General features: G+C 39.8%; 2 protein-coding genes across 2 annotated transcripts; both read right to left on the reverse strand.

Moving 5' to 3' along the window:
- Nucleotides 1-993, reverse strand: LOC140925092 (beta-2 adrenergic receptor-like). Its single transcript, XM_073375042.1, has one exon. It carries the CDS (start codon nt 991-993, stop codon nt 1-3), a length of 993 nt encoding a protein of 330 aa, XP_073231143.1.
- Nucleotides 994-2534: 1541 nt separating this feature from the next.
- Nucleotides 2535-15656, reverse strand: LOC140926502 (lysophosphatidylcholine acyltransferase 2-like). Its single transcript, XM_073376231.1, has 15 exons — nt 15434-15656; nt 13082-13224; nt 11929-12146; nt 10343-10474; nt 9755-9796; nt 9256-9314; nt 8529-8563; nt 8133-8187; nt 7975-8004; nt 7639-7691; nt 7114-7239; nt 6566-6716; nt 5635-5733; nt 4814-4958; nt 2535-3999 (listed from the first exon to the last, which is right to left on the reverse strand). The coding sequence occupies exons 1-15, from the start codon at nt 15545-15547 to the stop codon at nt 3860-3862; spliced, it is 1542 nt and encodes a 513-aa protein (XP_073232332.1). The 5' UTR covers nt 15548-15656; the 3' UTR covers nt 2535-3859.
- Nucleotides 15657-15994: the final 338 nt, after the last annotated feature.

Here is a 15994-nt window from a genome sequence, read left to right on the forward strand (position 1 = left end):
TTACGACAATGGTTCGACACGATTGGAGTTCATCAAACGCCCATAAATTGACAGAATGCGCAGCTGGCACTTGGAACACACAGCAAACAAAACATCTCTGAAGTCCTGGTTCAGAAAACCATACAACGCCCAGTTACAGGCAGAATTGACGTAACACAGCCATTTAACCACGTGACTCGCATATAGACGGTTAGGAAGTTTCTCATTGAAGGCCATGTCGATTACGTGAAAAATAAAAAACGGTAGCGAACACACAGTGAATGTGCCAACAAGAAGACTGAGAGTTCGGATAGATTTTTTCTCCTTCGCAATGCGTATTCTGTGGCCATCAAGACTCCAACCGCACAGGAGGCCCAGTCTGTATGAGTGATCCTGCGAGATTCGAAAGATGAGGATGTACGTTATCATGCAGATACCCAGTGGTAGAAGATTGTCTAAAATCAGTAATGGAATAGCGTAGGAAAGGGAGATTGAAAAGCCAGACTTATCCTCGTCGTGTTGAGGAGTTTTCCAGGCGAATAAGCTAAAGATGCCACTCAAGATTGCGTAAAGCCAAATGAAGGCTATTGCCACGAGACTCTTCTTTGAAATGACGCCAGAACTGTGCTCGAATGGGTGGGATATGACAAGATACCTCTCTAGACCGATTGCAGCTAAGTTGTACGCGGACGCCGTCCCAAAGCAAACAAACAAAGAGTTCCATAGTTTTGTTGCCGCCACACTGAGCGGCCATTCGGGGTCATGTATGATACGAACCATCTCAAACGGCATCACAAGAACAGCTTGGAGAATGTCCGCAGTGATTAATGAGAGAAAAAACAAGTTCGCTCTTGTGCGGATACCTACGCTAGAAAAGAAAGCAGCAAAGATCAAACAGTCGCCTAGAACCGTTACAGTGATTGTTAATGTTACTACCAGCACCCCAGCGGCTGTAAAAACATCGCTTTTAACTTTCGTGGAGTTTGGTGGAACTAAAAAGGATGAATTCGCCATAGTTCTAAGACAACTCCCCAGATGAAAGACGCATAGGGCGGCAACTTCGTCCTATGTTGCCTACGCGTTATATAGCCATGGCTCCCGTGTTGTTGAGTGGTATTTTTCGTCAATTTGTATTTATATTATTTTCTTTGAAAAATTTATTCACGCCTCTTCTTTTCGATTTTTCTTTACATTGGCTTATCAAAATGTCGTCAAGTAATACTTTCATATTTGAACAGTTGCGAATCTTCCCTCACGTTTGTTGTTTCAGCTAATGTTGTCATGGAGACGCTGTCAATCAGTTGAGAATCTTAAAACAAATCGGCGGCTTGTCTAAGAAGCTTCCACTTATTGTAACAGTCCACGTATAATACACTCGTTTTCTTCTTTATTGAATAAAACCTTACAGATTAAATCACCCCTAACCATCGAGCTCCCCTCCGTTTGGTGTTCCTATTCGGTGTTTCGTTTCCTATCACCTTCTCTTGGGTCGGTTGATCATTTGGACAAAAAAATAAAGAGATGAATAAAATAAAATTATAATGATAATGATTTGTCAGAGTAAAGAGGATCTGGCGCTTAAAAAAACATCTTTGGAAGAACAAAACTGTGGTTGTATAAAACACTGGAAGTGCCAGTCCTGTTGTAAGGATGTGAAACCTGGAAAATGAACAAGGGAGATGACAGAGCAGGGGATGTATTTCGTAACAAGTGTCTACGAAGAATGCTACAAAAGAGCAGACATGCATGAGCCTATGAGTAAAGAGGTGAAGCAGCGTAGACAGAAGATGATTGGACATATACTAAAACAGGACCAAAACAGCGACTGCAACATAGCCATGACTTGGGCAACAGAAGGAAAAAGAAGAAAAGGAAAACCAAAGACCACCTGGCCCCGGTTGTTCAAACGTTGGATAGCGCTATCCAACGTTTGAACAACCGGGGCCTGGAGGAGATCGGTTGAAAAGGAAGGAACAGAAGCAGACTGGCAATCGTGGGAGGAATTGAAGACCGTAGCAGTTAACCGAGAAAAGTAAAGGGACTCTGTGAAGGCCTTATGTGCCACGAGGCACGAAGAGGATAGGGTGAGGTAATAATGATGATGATACTGATAACAAGTCAACGTTTTAAGAAATTACAGTGAATCTCAGGCGCTTAAGGATTCTGCGATTGTTTAAACAATAGCATATGAAAAAAGCGACGACTTCTGGATGTGTCGTTCACTTTTCCTACGGGAAGCCCGTCTTAACAAAAGATACTGATTACCCAAATATTTCATACGGAAAAAAAAAAGGAACATTTAACAAGAAAAGGAGATGAGGTCTACACAGAAGGAAAGGATGATGTGCTTTTGAAGCTTTTGAAATGTCGAAGCCTTAACTTACAACCAGCGACTTTTCGCGACGCTTCCACTGGTGCCTTCGCGGTGAAACCATTAGAGGCGCGGCAACAAGTCGGCCTTATCTCAGGCTAGGGAGATTCTCTCCTTCTTCACGAGTTGGGCCATGGGAAACGAAACACTTCAAAGGCATGGCCTCAAGAACAAGATAGCTGTATAATTAAGGAACAGTCGAACTTTCTATTGGTTTACAGGCATAATAGATGAGACAAAACAAGAAAAGCTTGAAACTCACGAGGTTTAGTGAGACCAAAGTTTATTTCATTCTCTGCGTGTATTGTTCATTGGTGTAATCGGGCAAGCTGGGCTCTAGTTATCTCTGGGGCTAACACATAGAAACACGAAAAAAACCCCAATCAATATTTTACTCACTAGACGATACCATAAAATGATCGGAAAAAAAAATCAATTCTTTTCTTGAAAACTGACTTAACTAGTAACTAGTGCTAGTGAATGGATTTCATATCTCGGCTATTTTTTCACATGCCTTTTTATTGAAACTATGGCGACACATTTTCCCTGTCGCATTAGCTTGCTTTTTATCATTGTGCATAATGGTAGATAGCTTGCATTATTGCACCAGCTATTAATAATATTATAATTTAACGCATATTTCAATCGTGAAAACCCTTTGAGGGGGGAGTAAATTCAATTCGTCGTCAATTCACTTTTAATTGAGGGCACCTGTCCCCCGTATAACCATCATTTGTACTTTATACATGCGGGTAGACATAACGCGTATTTATACCCCTAAGCGACAGCCAAAATGTTGAAACCTAAGTTTAAAAAATATCATTGCCAAGCCTTAAATAAAGATTGATCCATGGTATGAATTAAAAACATAAATTACGGCCATTTAACAAACGGATAAATTCAAATTCAAAATGAACCATCCTTTGCAAAAAACCCTTCCGTTAAGAATACATGTATTTACGTTTCTTTTCTCATACCTTTAACAACCAAAAGCTACAACATAGTCATGACGATAAATAAAAGGGCCTATAGGTCATTTTTTAGTACGAGTTTAAAATCGCTATTTTAGGTCCACTTTTAGTTGAGTTAAATATGATGAGTATATAATCCTCTTCATTCGGTACGTGGATAGCTTAGAACGTGCTTTTTATACTTGTAAAGCTATGCTTTTTACTTAAATAGCAACGTATAACGCAGTGTTTTTTTTTGAGAATTTTCGTCTAGGAGGTGCTGGTGATTGTGTCAAGTCGGGGGATTTCCCATGAGTCTAGTCAAGTCTAACCTGCGTAGCTGGCGAGATCGGAGAGGGTTGATGCTTTTGGTAGCAGAGCTGCGCAAGCCGCGAAGAATCAATTTGAATCAATTTTCTCCATTCTTCTCGCGGCTTCACAGCCTCAACAAAAGCACCTGAAGAATGAAGCAGGCAGGCGCGATAAATCCCGCCAGCTACGAAAGCTAACACGAGCCTGGTTAAAAACAGAGCTGGCCATGATGACAGCATCCCATAACTCAGGCCTCAGCTTCTAACTGGATGTGTTCCTGGTTTTGGCCGCTCGGATTCACACTCGCCCGTTCCGTTTGGTTTTCCTTGAAATCGGTGAACAGAACAGCATATTCTGGATGAGACAGAGCGAAGTCACGAAACTCCTCTAAAGAAATAAGAAGCAATCAATCTTCTGTCAATTAACCAATTGAAGTCGACTGATCGACAGATTTATTGTATAGGCCACTTCCGAGTTCCAAAAACTCTCACTCTCATAACAAGGCTAAGTGCAAATCCTTTCTTGTAAAAATGAGGTCGCACTTAGCCTCGCTTTGAAACAGAGGCTTGAGGCAACTCAGAATTGGTCTACCTTTTAACATTCACCCCGGTATTACGCCATCTCGATCACAAGACCGCGATTCCAGGTATCCGGGCTGGCTGGGTTGTCACGTAATCTCAAAGTTGACGCGATCCTGGCAAAACAAGCCAGCCCGGCTTATGCAATCAGCCCGTAATATAGGGTCTGGAAAGGAGGATCCTGATCCCGCTTGCATTCCCGCTCTTTTCTCACGAGAAACCCGCATCCCGAACTTCTGTCATCGCTATCGCGAATATAGTTTTTTTTCCTAATGACACTAATCCTGAACCAATGCCCATAAATTGGCGAAGTCCGTATCCCGGGTATCAATCAAATCCCGTAACCTGTTAACGTTTCCCGAATCCTGCACTGTATTTTGGTCAAATCATGGATCCCGCGAATACCCTTTCAGACCCTAGGAATAGTAAAAATGTGAAAGGTCTGAACCCAGGAAACGTTTCATAAGTAGGTTGAGTATGATCTTCTGGGCATTGCCGCAGAGCAAGGTAACCCGACAAGTTTTATTATTCGCAAAGTCTCCGGCTTGGAGAGTATTCAATTACGTAACAACGACTGATTAATTTAGCGCACTAATGACATCAAAATGTCGACGTGCACCTACCAAATGTGACTGATCCTCTGTGGTTTACGTCCACTTGATTAAACAAACAGTTCACGTTCAAGTCTGTGATGGAAGGATAAGCGCTCTGAAGAATGTGGCGAAGTTCTGTCTCGTCCACTCTTCCATCACCATTCATGTCAAAGGCCTTGAAGAGAAAGTGAAGTGAGAACAGAGGAGAATAATCTGTATACTATCACTGTATACTGTGACATACTCTGTTATACACTTACCAACTAGCAATAACCAAAGGTTACGGAGTGCAGGCGGGTTTTTTTACGCTTTTGCTCCATCGCTGTCCTTTGCGTAAGTTTCACGTGACAGATAGTCAAACACACGTGATCAAATTACGAGTGATAGAAGGTCCAAAGGCGCGTGATCAAATTGTGTTCTGTGCATTCCTTTAATTCTTAGTGGAAGTCCAAACGAATGCTGGCTATATACAGGCATGCAACGCATGCGTCATATCCAGCTGGAGATTAGGATTGCGGGCTCCTCTTGTCGCCCACAATATAATAATAATAATCTATATAACATATAATAATCTCTGCACGTCGTTTCACTTATATTTCGAGTGCACGTAACTTAATCAAGAAACGAAAGTGTTGTAATTCCAACTTGAACACGACTTCCAGATAATCGCAAGAAATTAATTTCCAGCAAGTGACAAACAAGTCTTTCATGGTCACAAAAATCATTCAGCAAAATGCAAAAAAAAATTGACGATCAGCGAAATTAAACTCACGCAAAAAATTCGTGCAATACGGTGGTTACTTCAACGAACGCGAAAACAGTTAAGTTTGCAATATTTGGAAGGTACCAACCTGAAAAGCCACTTTCATCACATCTTCAGTGTTAGCGGGTTGGGACACTAGTGCTAAGCCAATAAGATATTCACGAAAGTCTAAATAACCAGATTCATCCTTCGGAAAAAGCAAAACATAAGACTAGTGAGCGCATTTACCAGTGTCATTAAAGAGTGGATGGCATAACTGCTGAATATGATGCATCCCAGAGTCGCCCCAAGCCTCTGTTTAGCGAAGCTATTGACGTGAAAATTATTTTTTTATTCTCAGTAAATAAATCTCATTTTCACAAGAAAGGTTTTGTAACTCGGAAATGGCCTATTCCAATTATTAGCGAGAGATTTGTGAGCAAAGACGCAAAACAGCTCAGTGAAAATGGCTGGTTCACTTTTCTTGTTCTCATTAGCGTCTCACAAACTCTTTTTCTTCGCTTCCTGTTTCGTCAAATTTCCAAAGATTTGATTTGAGAGGCTAGGGTTGCCACAGGGGCAAGGAAATTTGACTACATCACCCCCATATTAAAGCAACTCCATTGGCTGCCAGTTGTTAGGCAACTTGAAGTCGGAGACGTTGGAATGGCATTTAAGTGTTTGCACGGAATCACCCCAGCATATCTAAGGGTTATAAGATGACAAGTGCGCGCAATTTCGTCAAATTTCAGAAGATTTGAATTGAGAGGCAGGCTTACGATAATAACCTCCAGTTATATAAAAGAAGGGAGATTTCATTCGCAGAAGATGGCTAGGCGTTGTAAGACAACAAGTGCGCGCATTTCCTCGCTCGCAGAACTTTAACTTATAAGAAGGAAATGTGCGCACTGAAATGATTTACAGAATAACAAGCAATGCACCGACCATCTTTGTAAGACTGTAACACGCAGAAACGGCCCTATCTTCAGGGTTAACGCTGCAGTTATTATTTACAGTGTAAACTTAGGTGTGATACTCACTCTGTCATAGAGGGAAAAGAGATGTTTGACCTGGCGCGTGACGGGTAAGTTGAGGTACTCAGCAAACTCCTCCAAATCCACCAGCCCATCCCTGTTGCTATCTATCTCGGCAAACCTATCCAGAAGATCTTTCATACTCTCAAGTTTGATACTGGCCGGGATACAATAAGAAAAAACCTGATGCTCAGAACAACTTCAGCAAATATTTTTTCCAAGAGTAAATTTGTCTATTAGGGTAGATTTCCACTGTCTCGTAATTTTTGCGTGCATACGCACGTACATTTAATGCGCGTAAATAAAATAGAAGCAATGTACATTTATGACAGGCCACGAGTATGATTTTGCGGCATTGCAAGCTTCTTGACTGGTTCGCGATAAATCTCGCTCCCGGGAGACAACCTATTACAACAATTTGAGGTCAATTTCTTCGAAATGGATTGAGAAGGGGGGATAGGGAGTGTGACAATAAACACCGTGTTTTCGTTTCAGAAATATGTTTTGAATTTTTATGCCGTCGATTGCTACGGCTATCGTTGCGTGTTGCCTACCTGAGTTTGGAGCTAATCTTCTGGTACTCCACTAAGCCAGCTGTGGAAGGTAAGTTTTGTTTGGATGCCTGAACCATCAGACGTGTGTCTTCATATGTGTGTTCTGTAACAGGAACCCGTAAAACTCTATAACGAAGGAAACAACGACTTTTTTTAAACTGCTAGGCCAACTATATACTTATATTGGCTCTTAACTGACTCCTTTTTAAAACGCTGTTTGGGCCGTTTTTTTCTGGTCACCATAGAGAGTAAAAAAAGGAGCAAAATTGGCCAAAAATTTGTTGCTATTCAATTTGACAACTACATTTGCTGTTAGGGGAGGGGAGGAAGGAGGGCGTGTATCTCAGGGCTGTTGGGCAAAGTTGCTACTACAAGAGAATGCTGCGAAAGATTATTTTCTTCTCTAGTCCAAGAAACGTTTTTTTGTACCATAGTCATGTCATCTTTCAACGTGCTTTACAGTGCATACTAGAAACGTTCCTTGAGATGGAACTAAGTGCTAAACACAATACAATTATGTTACACCTTGCAACTTGCTCTCGTACATTTCTTGCAAATAGCTTTCCATCATGCATTTCCTAAAATAAAAGTCAGTAGTTAAACGAGATCTGACAGAAGAGTTATAAATATTAACTCTTTCAAAAAAGAAGTTAACAAAAGTTCCAAATTTCTTTCTGTAAAATCCTTAGAAATAAATAGCACCATGTAAAATGTCTGCTAAAGAGGTTACTGTACTTACAGGATTTCCTCCACAGATTTTTAAGTTTGAGTAACAAATCGCCCCTTCATAACTTGGTCTAAAGGGTTACTGGCATGCTAAGCAGCCTATCTAGATGAATAAGATATATCCCAGTGATGTACCTCAGTATCAGGCTTGTATACTGGCAGAATCTGTCAATAACAAAAGAGAGAATATGAACTGAGCTAAGAAACATCATCTGGAACATTAACCTAACCAACACTCTTGCAACCAGTCATGGAATTCTCATTTCAAAAGATATAACAAGCAAAAATCATACCTCTATTTCCATGTAGTTATGAAACTGGCATAAGGTCAACCACAGAAGGGTGATTCTAAAACAAAAGAATAACAATTTTCCTTCACATATATAATATACTCAAAATAGGGTACTTCCGAGTTCCATAAACACTCACTTTCAAAATGAGGCCAAGTGCACAACCTTTCTTGTGAAAATGAGTTTTATTTGCATGAGAATGAAAAATCATTTCCAATCCATATCAAAGGCTGAGCACATAACCTTGTTTTGATACAGAGTCGCGGGGAACTCGGGAACATGCTGTCTGTGTACTTTAAGTTAAACTTACATGTGGAAGGTGAAATGATTAGACTCATTGTCCAAAGAGTTAAATTCTGATCATTGAAAACTAGGATGAAAACATAGGTAATGACTTACGCACTTGGCCCAGACCATGTCCATGTCACAGTGTCCTACAGGCACAAAAAATTTAAGAAAAATGAGTGTAAGCTAGGGCAATTAATTGGTCAGTTGGACTGTTCATTTTAACAATGAAATGGGCTTTTTTTGATAGATTTTGCTTAAAATCTGTTACTTCGGGGCACAAATTTTAGGTGTTGACTGACCAGTGGCCGAACAGCCCTGACTAACGGTGGAATTCTCTTTGCCACTGGACTGATCTGGCAATCCAGTTCTAACTAATGGTAAGCTCCTTTACTTTCTTATCTCCAATAATTTCCCTCATCCGCAGAGCATCAGTTTCCTAGCAAGCAAGATGCCAAAATTGGGACAAAATTGTCATCACTGTTTCTTTATACAGTGGGACCTAAATGTAACAGAGGGCCAATTTTTGTTAGGGAGTGGCAAAATCTGTGTACGCATTACGCATGTGCTTTTTTAACCCATTGCAGTCTACCGGCAGACCTTTTTCATACCAAAACAAGCGGTTGTTTCATGTTTACATGATAATGCTGCAAAATTTCCTACAGGAGTGAAATTCTCACTCCAGTACAACAACTGGGGTGGACTCACACCGGTGTGACTCACATGGGCATGACATTTTGTGGTGGTATCATATAAAAAAATACACTGAGCCATGAGAGGTAACTGAAGTGAACTTGCGGTGGTGTTAAGTTGCCCTGGTGTCAAGTAAACCCTCCCTTACCAGCCTGTTAGGATATTTTAGGGCAACTGGTTGAACAGGACAGCCACTGTAAAAAGCACCTATTGACACAACAAAAACATAACCTGAGAAAATAAATAGACCCAAGAAAAAAAAATTAAAATGTCATATGTAATTTGTGATGAAATAATATCTATTTAATATACTAAAAATTTTGGGGCATGGCTTGATGATAAAATAAAGGGAAAAAGCATTTCTAATAGGTTGACGGGTGAAAATAAGGAACTTTCTGATTGGCTGATATGCAATGAACAGTTTAAGAACAAAAAATGGAAGGCAAAATCACATAACAAGCAAAAGATCAGATTTACAGTCTCCAAAGCAGACGTTTTTTATGACGGCTTTATTTATGCATTCGTAAAGGAGAAATGTGTAACAAAGCCCTAAGGATGTCTACATAAGAGGCCATTAGTCACAGTGAAAAGAATAATTCTCCACAGCAGTTTAAGTTTCAACAAATAGTCAAGTTATTTGTACTAACCAGGCTTAAATGTGATCAGACATTTTCGATTTGTACATGTTCCTGAGAAGAGCAAAATAATATAAGTTATAAACTGAGAAATTCAGCAGCTAAAGCCAATATGATTTGTTAATCAAAAAAAGCACAAAGACAGACAGTCTTTAATGGGCCATTTTGCAAGAGGAAATAAATTAAAGTACCAGATATTAAATTAAATTAAATTATTGTTATTATTATTATTATAACTTATTGGTGAGCCTTCTGCAAACTCGAAAAATGGTGCCCCACCTCCTAGAAGAAAAGGGCAAATCTCTTGAGCATAAGAATCATAGCATAGTATTATGGAAAGCTAATTGCACAGGGCCACCATCATAGGTTTCAAGTTAACAGCTGCTCCATAACTGCATAAGTAAAAAAACTCCAACTACACTTTCTCTTTAATTTGTATCTTGTTTCTTTTTTTTAGTTATTTACCCCCTTTTTTGGTATAAATGCAAAGCCCAACAACGCATGACCTTTCATGGAAAGAGTTGGGAAAATCAGCTGAGGTCAGGACCAGCAAGAAAGAGAAGGAACCTACTTGTTCCCACCAGAGATAAATCTACTAACCTTCAGGAAATATAACTATGTGTGGCCACTTTCCACCAGAAGTTGCTCGTCTTTTTATTTCAGAAATTGTCTTTTTTCTTGAATTTGGATCTGTTCTTGACACATAAACAGGCTGAAGGGCTTTAGCGCAAACTGTGGGATTTACATGTCAAAATGGTCCTTCTTCAGATCATAAATAACTAATCAAATTCAGCTTTTTTACGTAATAAGAAGGGGTAATAATATCATTGACATATCAAGTCATAAAGGATTCCGTATGCAGTATCTAGAAGGAAATGGCAACAACTTTCATATTGCCGCTGAAAGATTAAAGCAATAGAAAACATTTTCCGTGTTTGTATAGCCTGATATAAACATGACATAAACATGACAGGGGTTGGGAGAATTTGAGATAGTTCTGCAAACCTGAGACGAAGTGGAGGGCTTGCATAACTGTCAAGAAATTCTCCCAACCCTGCAAGTGTTTACATCAGGCTATGCCAATACGGGAAAAAAGTTTTCTATGTTTTCTATTGCTTTTATAAATTAACTTTCCCGAGAAAAAAACGCAAAACTCTGGTTATGACACTGATTAAAAGAAAAATTCTTACCAGTCACGCCGTTTTGTACACAAAGTCTTGCATGCGTAATCAGTTCTTGTTTTGCAAAAAAGACACTTTCCAAAATATGGATATTTCTCGCTTAAAACGCCAGCTTAAGCGAAAAAAATTGACACAGCATATTTGTAAAGATTTTCAAAGTTTCAGCCGATGAGGGAATGGGTGAATAAAGTAAACTTGTCGAGTTTTCAACTCAAAAACTTTTTCAATTTTGTGCAAGCGTGATTAGCACATGAGAAGCAAAACATCTTGAAGTCACAATTAACTATGTGTACAAACTCTAATGCAAACACGCCTCTTGGCCAATCAAAGTGCATGTACTATCTTAGTCATTTTATAAATAATAATCCAAGCCACCCAATAAAGTCATACAACTGGGAAATGACAGACATAAACTAAACAATTTTGCCAACAGTCAGGTCCAAGGTTGTGCTCTAAAGAAAAAATGAAGGGAGTCTGGTGCTCTGATCCTGTGAAATCTAGGGTGCTTAGCATTCTAGAGTTTTCCACGAGCAAAAGTAGAGTGCTAGAGTGGCCGCCAGGCTTTGCTTTGCTAGAGCACAGCCCTGAAGTCTGTGTGTCAGGTTTTTCATTATGTAAGTTATATCACAGATATTTTTCATCAAATTTCCTTTTTTAAGAGCTTTGTAAAGACAATAATAAATTATCACGGGGAACTAAGAGACAATGAGTTTAAGAGTTTTTGTCATAACTCAAAGTTGAAGTATAAGATACACAACCATGCATGCAGGCTTCAGATATCTTATATCTGATTGAACTAAAATCTCAAAACAATCAGTATTTTTTTCTTATTTGTGAAACTCACTTCATCTGCCAGCCACTCATACTAGCCAAATTAAAACCTGTGAGTACAATACAAGCTTTGGAAACAAAGTTTGAAGATCCATTTAATAGTCTGGGACAATAAAAAACATTTTTGGTGCCTCAAGCTTGTTGCCAACTTCTGAAGTGTAGATACAAACAAACCTCCTACAAGTGGTATAGACTCATTCTCCTTGCGAGAAATGGGTGATGAGATGCAAATTACAGCTAATGCAAGGGCATCAATGAATGATGAATGTGGTGCTACTGCAAGAATAGGAGCCTCCTCAGGGCTACTAAGTCGGCCTTTGACTTTGATCCAGTGAAAACCCATGCAGAATAGCATTGCTCGTCCAATACCCCGTAGTGGCTTCCTCATAATCCTGAATATAGTTTGAAAAGAAACACGTAGGAAATAAGGCCGATTTACACAGTACAAGTTTGTCACAGTCATGTGATGAGCTCTTTCCTAAGCTGCGGCCATAATTGTACTATCGAATCTATGACATTTGCTTACCACTAGACCCTTAACATTTGACAAATACTGGATGCACCTCATTTCCTGCTTAATCCTACCCACCATAGTGTACCGAAGTGATGACGTCATAAAAATGAAATTTGCGAAATTATGGGATTTGTTAAGATATTCTGAAAGAACAACGTCCAAGACGCCTACTCGCCAAAAATTAGCAATTTGGGGCAAATTGTCTCTGAGATATTAGCCCAGTTATGCTGTGACGATTCCATACAAATCCTTCTAAATTTGGCTTGGTTCATAAGATTAGGAACCAGGTAAGTTTTAGAAGGATTTGTATGGAGTCATCGGAGCATAACTGGGCTAATATCTCAGAGACAATCTGCCCCAAATTGCTAATTTTTGGCGAGTAGGCGTCTTGGACATTGTTCTTTCAGAAAATATTAACAAATCCCATAATTTCACAAATTTCATTTTCTATGACGTCACACTTCGGTACTCTATTGGCATTGCATGGGACAAAATTTAATATGCTGTACAGTTAACCTTAAGACAGACCAAGCACACTTTTTGTCTAAAGTAAATAAATATTATATTTCACTTGCATCATCAGCATATGGTTCTGGAAAACTGCAAAGTACGGTATCCAATCCCAAACCTTTGAAAACATTATTTTATGATAAGTATGTCACAGTCATTTTTGCCTTTCTTTCCATCTAGAAGTGCATCTCAAAATGTTTGTTGCAAGGTCTCAGTTTTTCAAACAAGGGTCTCAGGTATCTTGTCTACAAGTCATCCTTAAACATAAATAATTTGAAATATATGCAGAGCTCTATTAATGACCTTCTGTATCCTGACAAAGGTTTAGGCTCTTCCTCTTTTTTCATGCATACAGTAGCTAGTGTTCCTATTAAGCTTGCCAGAAGAAGCAGAAAAAACAAACAGAGAAGCCTAATAGGAAACAGAGTAAAGCTAAGAATTGCAACCTGGAATGAAAATATTGTAAAACAAAAAAATTAGTATGGCTGCAATGAAATCTAAAAATGATTTTAAAAAATTGATGAGAAATAGGCCATTTTCAAGGTGACGATCGACAGTTGACTACAACTACTAGAATTCATTTTGTTTTTGCTTTCTTATTTAAATTACAAAATTCAACTGAGGATTAAAAAAACAGCCCCAATTTGCACAAGAAAACAACAAGCTTAAGGATTCTGGTTGTTGTTGTAAAATGACATCATCAGCAATTGTCCTATTGAGAAATCTTGAGTTAAAGTTTTAAATGCCCTTTATATCTGCTGGACAGTGATTTACCCCCGTGGAAAGTGCTATCCAAGGTTAATCAACCAGGGCCAGGGATGTAGCTTAAGGCAGTACTGCGGGCAAAGCGCAAGTAACAGATAAAGAAAGCCCCATTATTTTATACATTTCTTTACAAACAAACATAAGTGATATCTGCATTAGTAAAATTATTAGCTTTATGTCCTGACCACCCTAAGTGAGACCAAAATCTGCCATTTGTATAGTCTGCATAGCAGGCGCTTGGAAGTTGTGGGCGAAAGAGAGAACGGGCGCGCACGAAGGAGACACGCCAAGGGTGAGGGAGCGCCTGCACGGAAGGCCCTCGAAAATCGTTTCAACTCGCACTCTGTGAGTGCGGATATTTCCAATTGGTCGAGAGGCTCCCGAGGGAAAAATTAACCGCGCGGGTGGAGAAAACTGTCAATCAATAGTACATGGAGAACGTAGTGAAGATCTTACATTACACCACGATCTCCGGAAACCACTAAACTGTATACAATTGAAGTTCAGGTCTTGGAGGTCACTTCAATCTGTTTTAATGGGACTATGTGGCTGTAATCTCAAAGAAAAGTTGGAGTGTTCAAACGGTATTCACGATGGAAAGAATTGACATCAGATACGCATTAGCAGAAGTGGCGAGAGACAAAAGATTTGTTGAATTGTTGCAATGAAGGTCAGAGGAAATATTCCGTTTGCTCAGGAGAACTTGGCCGCTTGTGTTGCCGATGGAACGTATGCCATCAAAACTTGGACATGATTGATGAAATGAAACTCTTACCAGGGGCACGAATTTGAAAAAACATTTCACTATTGTTAGTATTATTCGCCGTTCGGAGGCGACCTGAGGTCTGTTGTTTATGTCTCGTTTAACTGCAGTAGAAAACATGTCGGTACAGTTTAGGTCCGTTTAGTAAGAAATGTCTGCTCCAAAAACGGCTGCAATTTAGCTTAGCGCAGTAAAAGCAATGGTCATTTTCCACGTACGCTGTGATCGTTGGTGTCTGTCCAGTTGTGGCTGAGTATTAAGCTCAGAGAACAATATTTTTAGTTTTTTATAATATACAGCATGCATTCTTTAAAAGATACCCAGTTTTGACTTTGTTATTTCCTATTTATTGTGCCTTTAGTTAAAAAAGATTTAAAGCTGTGTGTTAACCATCAGTTTATTGCTCCATCGCTCTATAATCAGATAACCCAGCTGATCTTTATAACAGATATATTTAGACCGAAGATAAAATGTACAACGCTTTTTGGCGGCACGCTTTGTTTGTGCGAGGTCAGTCATTTTCTGTCAAAACTTTTGACAGCTCACGCAACGGCTGCCAAGTAATTGGAGAGGGGGCGGGAAACGATTTTCGGGGGCCTTCTGTGCAGGCGCTCCCTCTCCCCTCGTGTGTCTCCTTCTCGCGCGCCCGTTTTTTCTTGTGCCCACCACTTCCAAGCGCCGGCTACGCAGGCTACCATTTGTACCCCTTCGTCCCCCCTTCTCCCTCCCCCGGGAAGCTTATTTGTTTTGGGTCTGTTGTGATCCGCATCGAAGTACCAAAATTTTCAGGAGTGGTTCGCTTTTATTTTTGTCTCACTCACGGTTTTAGCTAAAACAGGGCATAAACTTGAGCTAAACTGTCCAACAATATCACGCATTTACTAGAGTTTTGATACAGAAACAAGAATTCACAAATTCTGGCGGCAAAATGGCAAGGCTGATATCATTTGCAGATATTTGCATTGAAACAGGCTTTGTTTACCTTAATTCAGCTAGGAGATGATTTCATTTTCAAAGGTTGTCTACTCTTCCAAACAAAAAACATTCTACTTCTGGGCCCGTTTTATCTTAAGAAAGACACTGTGTTTCCGACCTACAAGGAAAGGTCATGACAACATTTCACTCACCTTGAGTTTATCGCAGGCGGTTAGCTCGAGGCGATAAGTAAAAGGGTTTTGAACCTCAGGTTCAATGAATGATTTGGCTCGCAAAATAACTTTCCTCTTTGGTACTTCGGTCATTTTGAGCTGAGTTTCAACCACTAACAGCGTTTTGCAAATTACCACCGGAGATCACGTAAACACATCATTTCGCGAATATATTTCGCTTCAGTTTGTCAGTGATTTCGCGTGTTGGTTCATCTTCCAAATAAGGTCATCGTTACAACACGATCACCGCAGACCGCAACCTACTGGATACTGGCCCGTTCTGTTCCCCTTCTCTGCAAGTGGGCCAAAATTTACTCGTTTTTTACCGCAGATGAAACCCCCAAATATATATCGCACCCAGGACTTAAGATGAGTCTTTTGTGCCCTTTAAAATATTGTACCTCTTTCTAGAGACATTCGAACCGTTTTTAGTGAAGGGATGAATAGTCTGCTACACAGCCGTTTTAGTGTTGTCACGCAACGCTCCCCCCCTGAAGGATGAATTCGCGCGTTTTTTCAAACCCTGTTGAGTTTATTCCA

Source organism: Porites lutea, chromosome 2 (genome assembly GCF_958299795.1).
Source record: "Porites lutea chromosome 2, jaPorLute2.1, whole genome shotgun sequence".
Lineage (NCBI taxonomy): Eukaryota > Metazoa > Cnidaria > Anthozoa > Scleractinia > Poritidae > Porites > Porites lutea.

What these genes read in the sequence shown, in the direction of transcription:
- LOC140925092 (XM_073375042.1), bottom strand. Translation starts at nt 993, where the DNA reads ATGGCGAATTCATCCTTTTTAGTTCCACCAAACTCCACGAAAGTTAAA.
- LOC140926502 (XM_073376231.1), bottom strand. Translation starts at nt 15,547, where the DNA reads ATGACCGAAGTACCAAAGAGGAAAGTTATTTTGCGAGCCAAATCATTC. An exon ending in TAAAATATCCTAACAGGCTG is followed by an intron (nt 8,564 to 9,255) that starts GTAAGGGAGGGT and finishes TTGTGCCTGTAG; the next exon opens with GACACTGTGACATGGACATG. An exon ending in CAGAGGATCAGTCACATTTG is followed by an intron (nt 4,000 to 4,813) that starts GTAGGTGCACGT and finishes TTATTTCTTTAG; the next exon opens with AGGAGTTTCGTGACTTCGCT.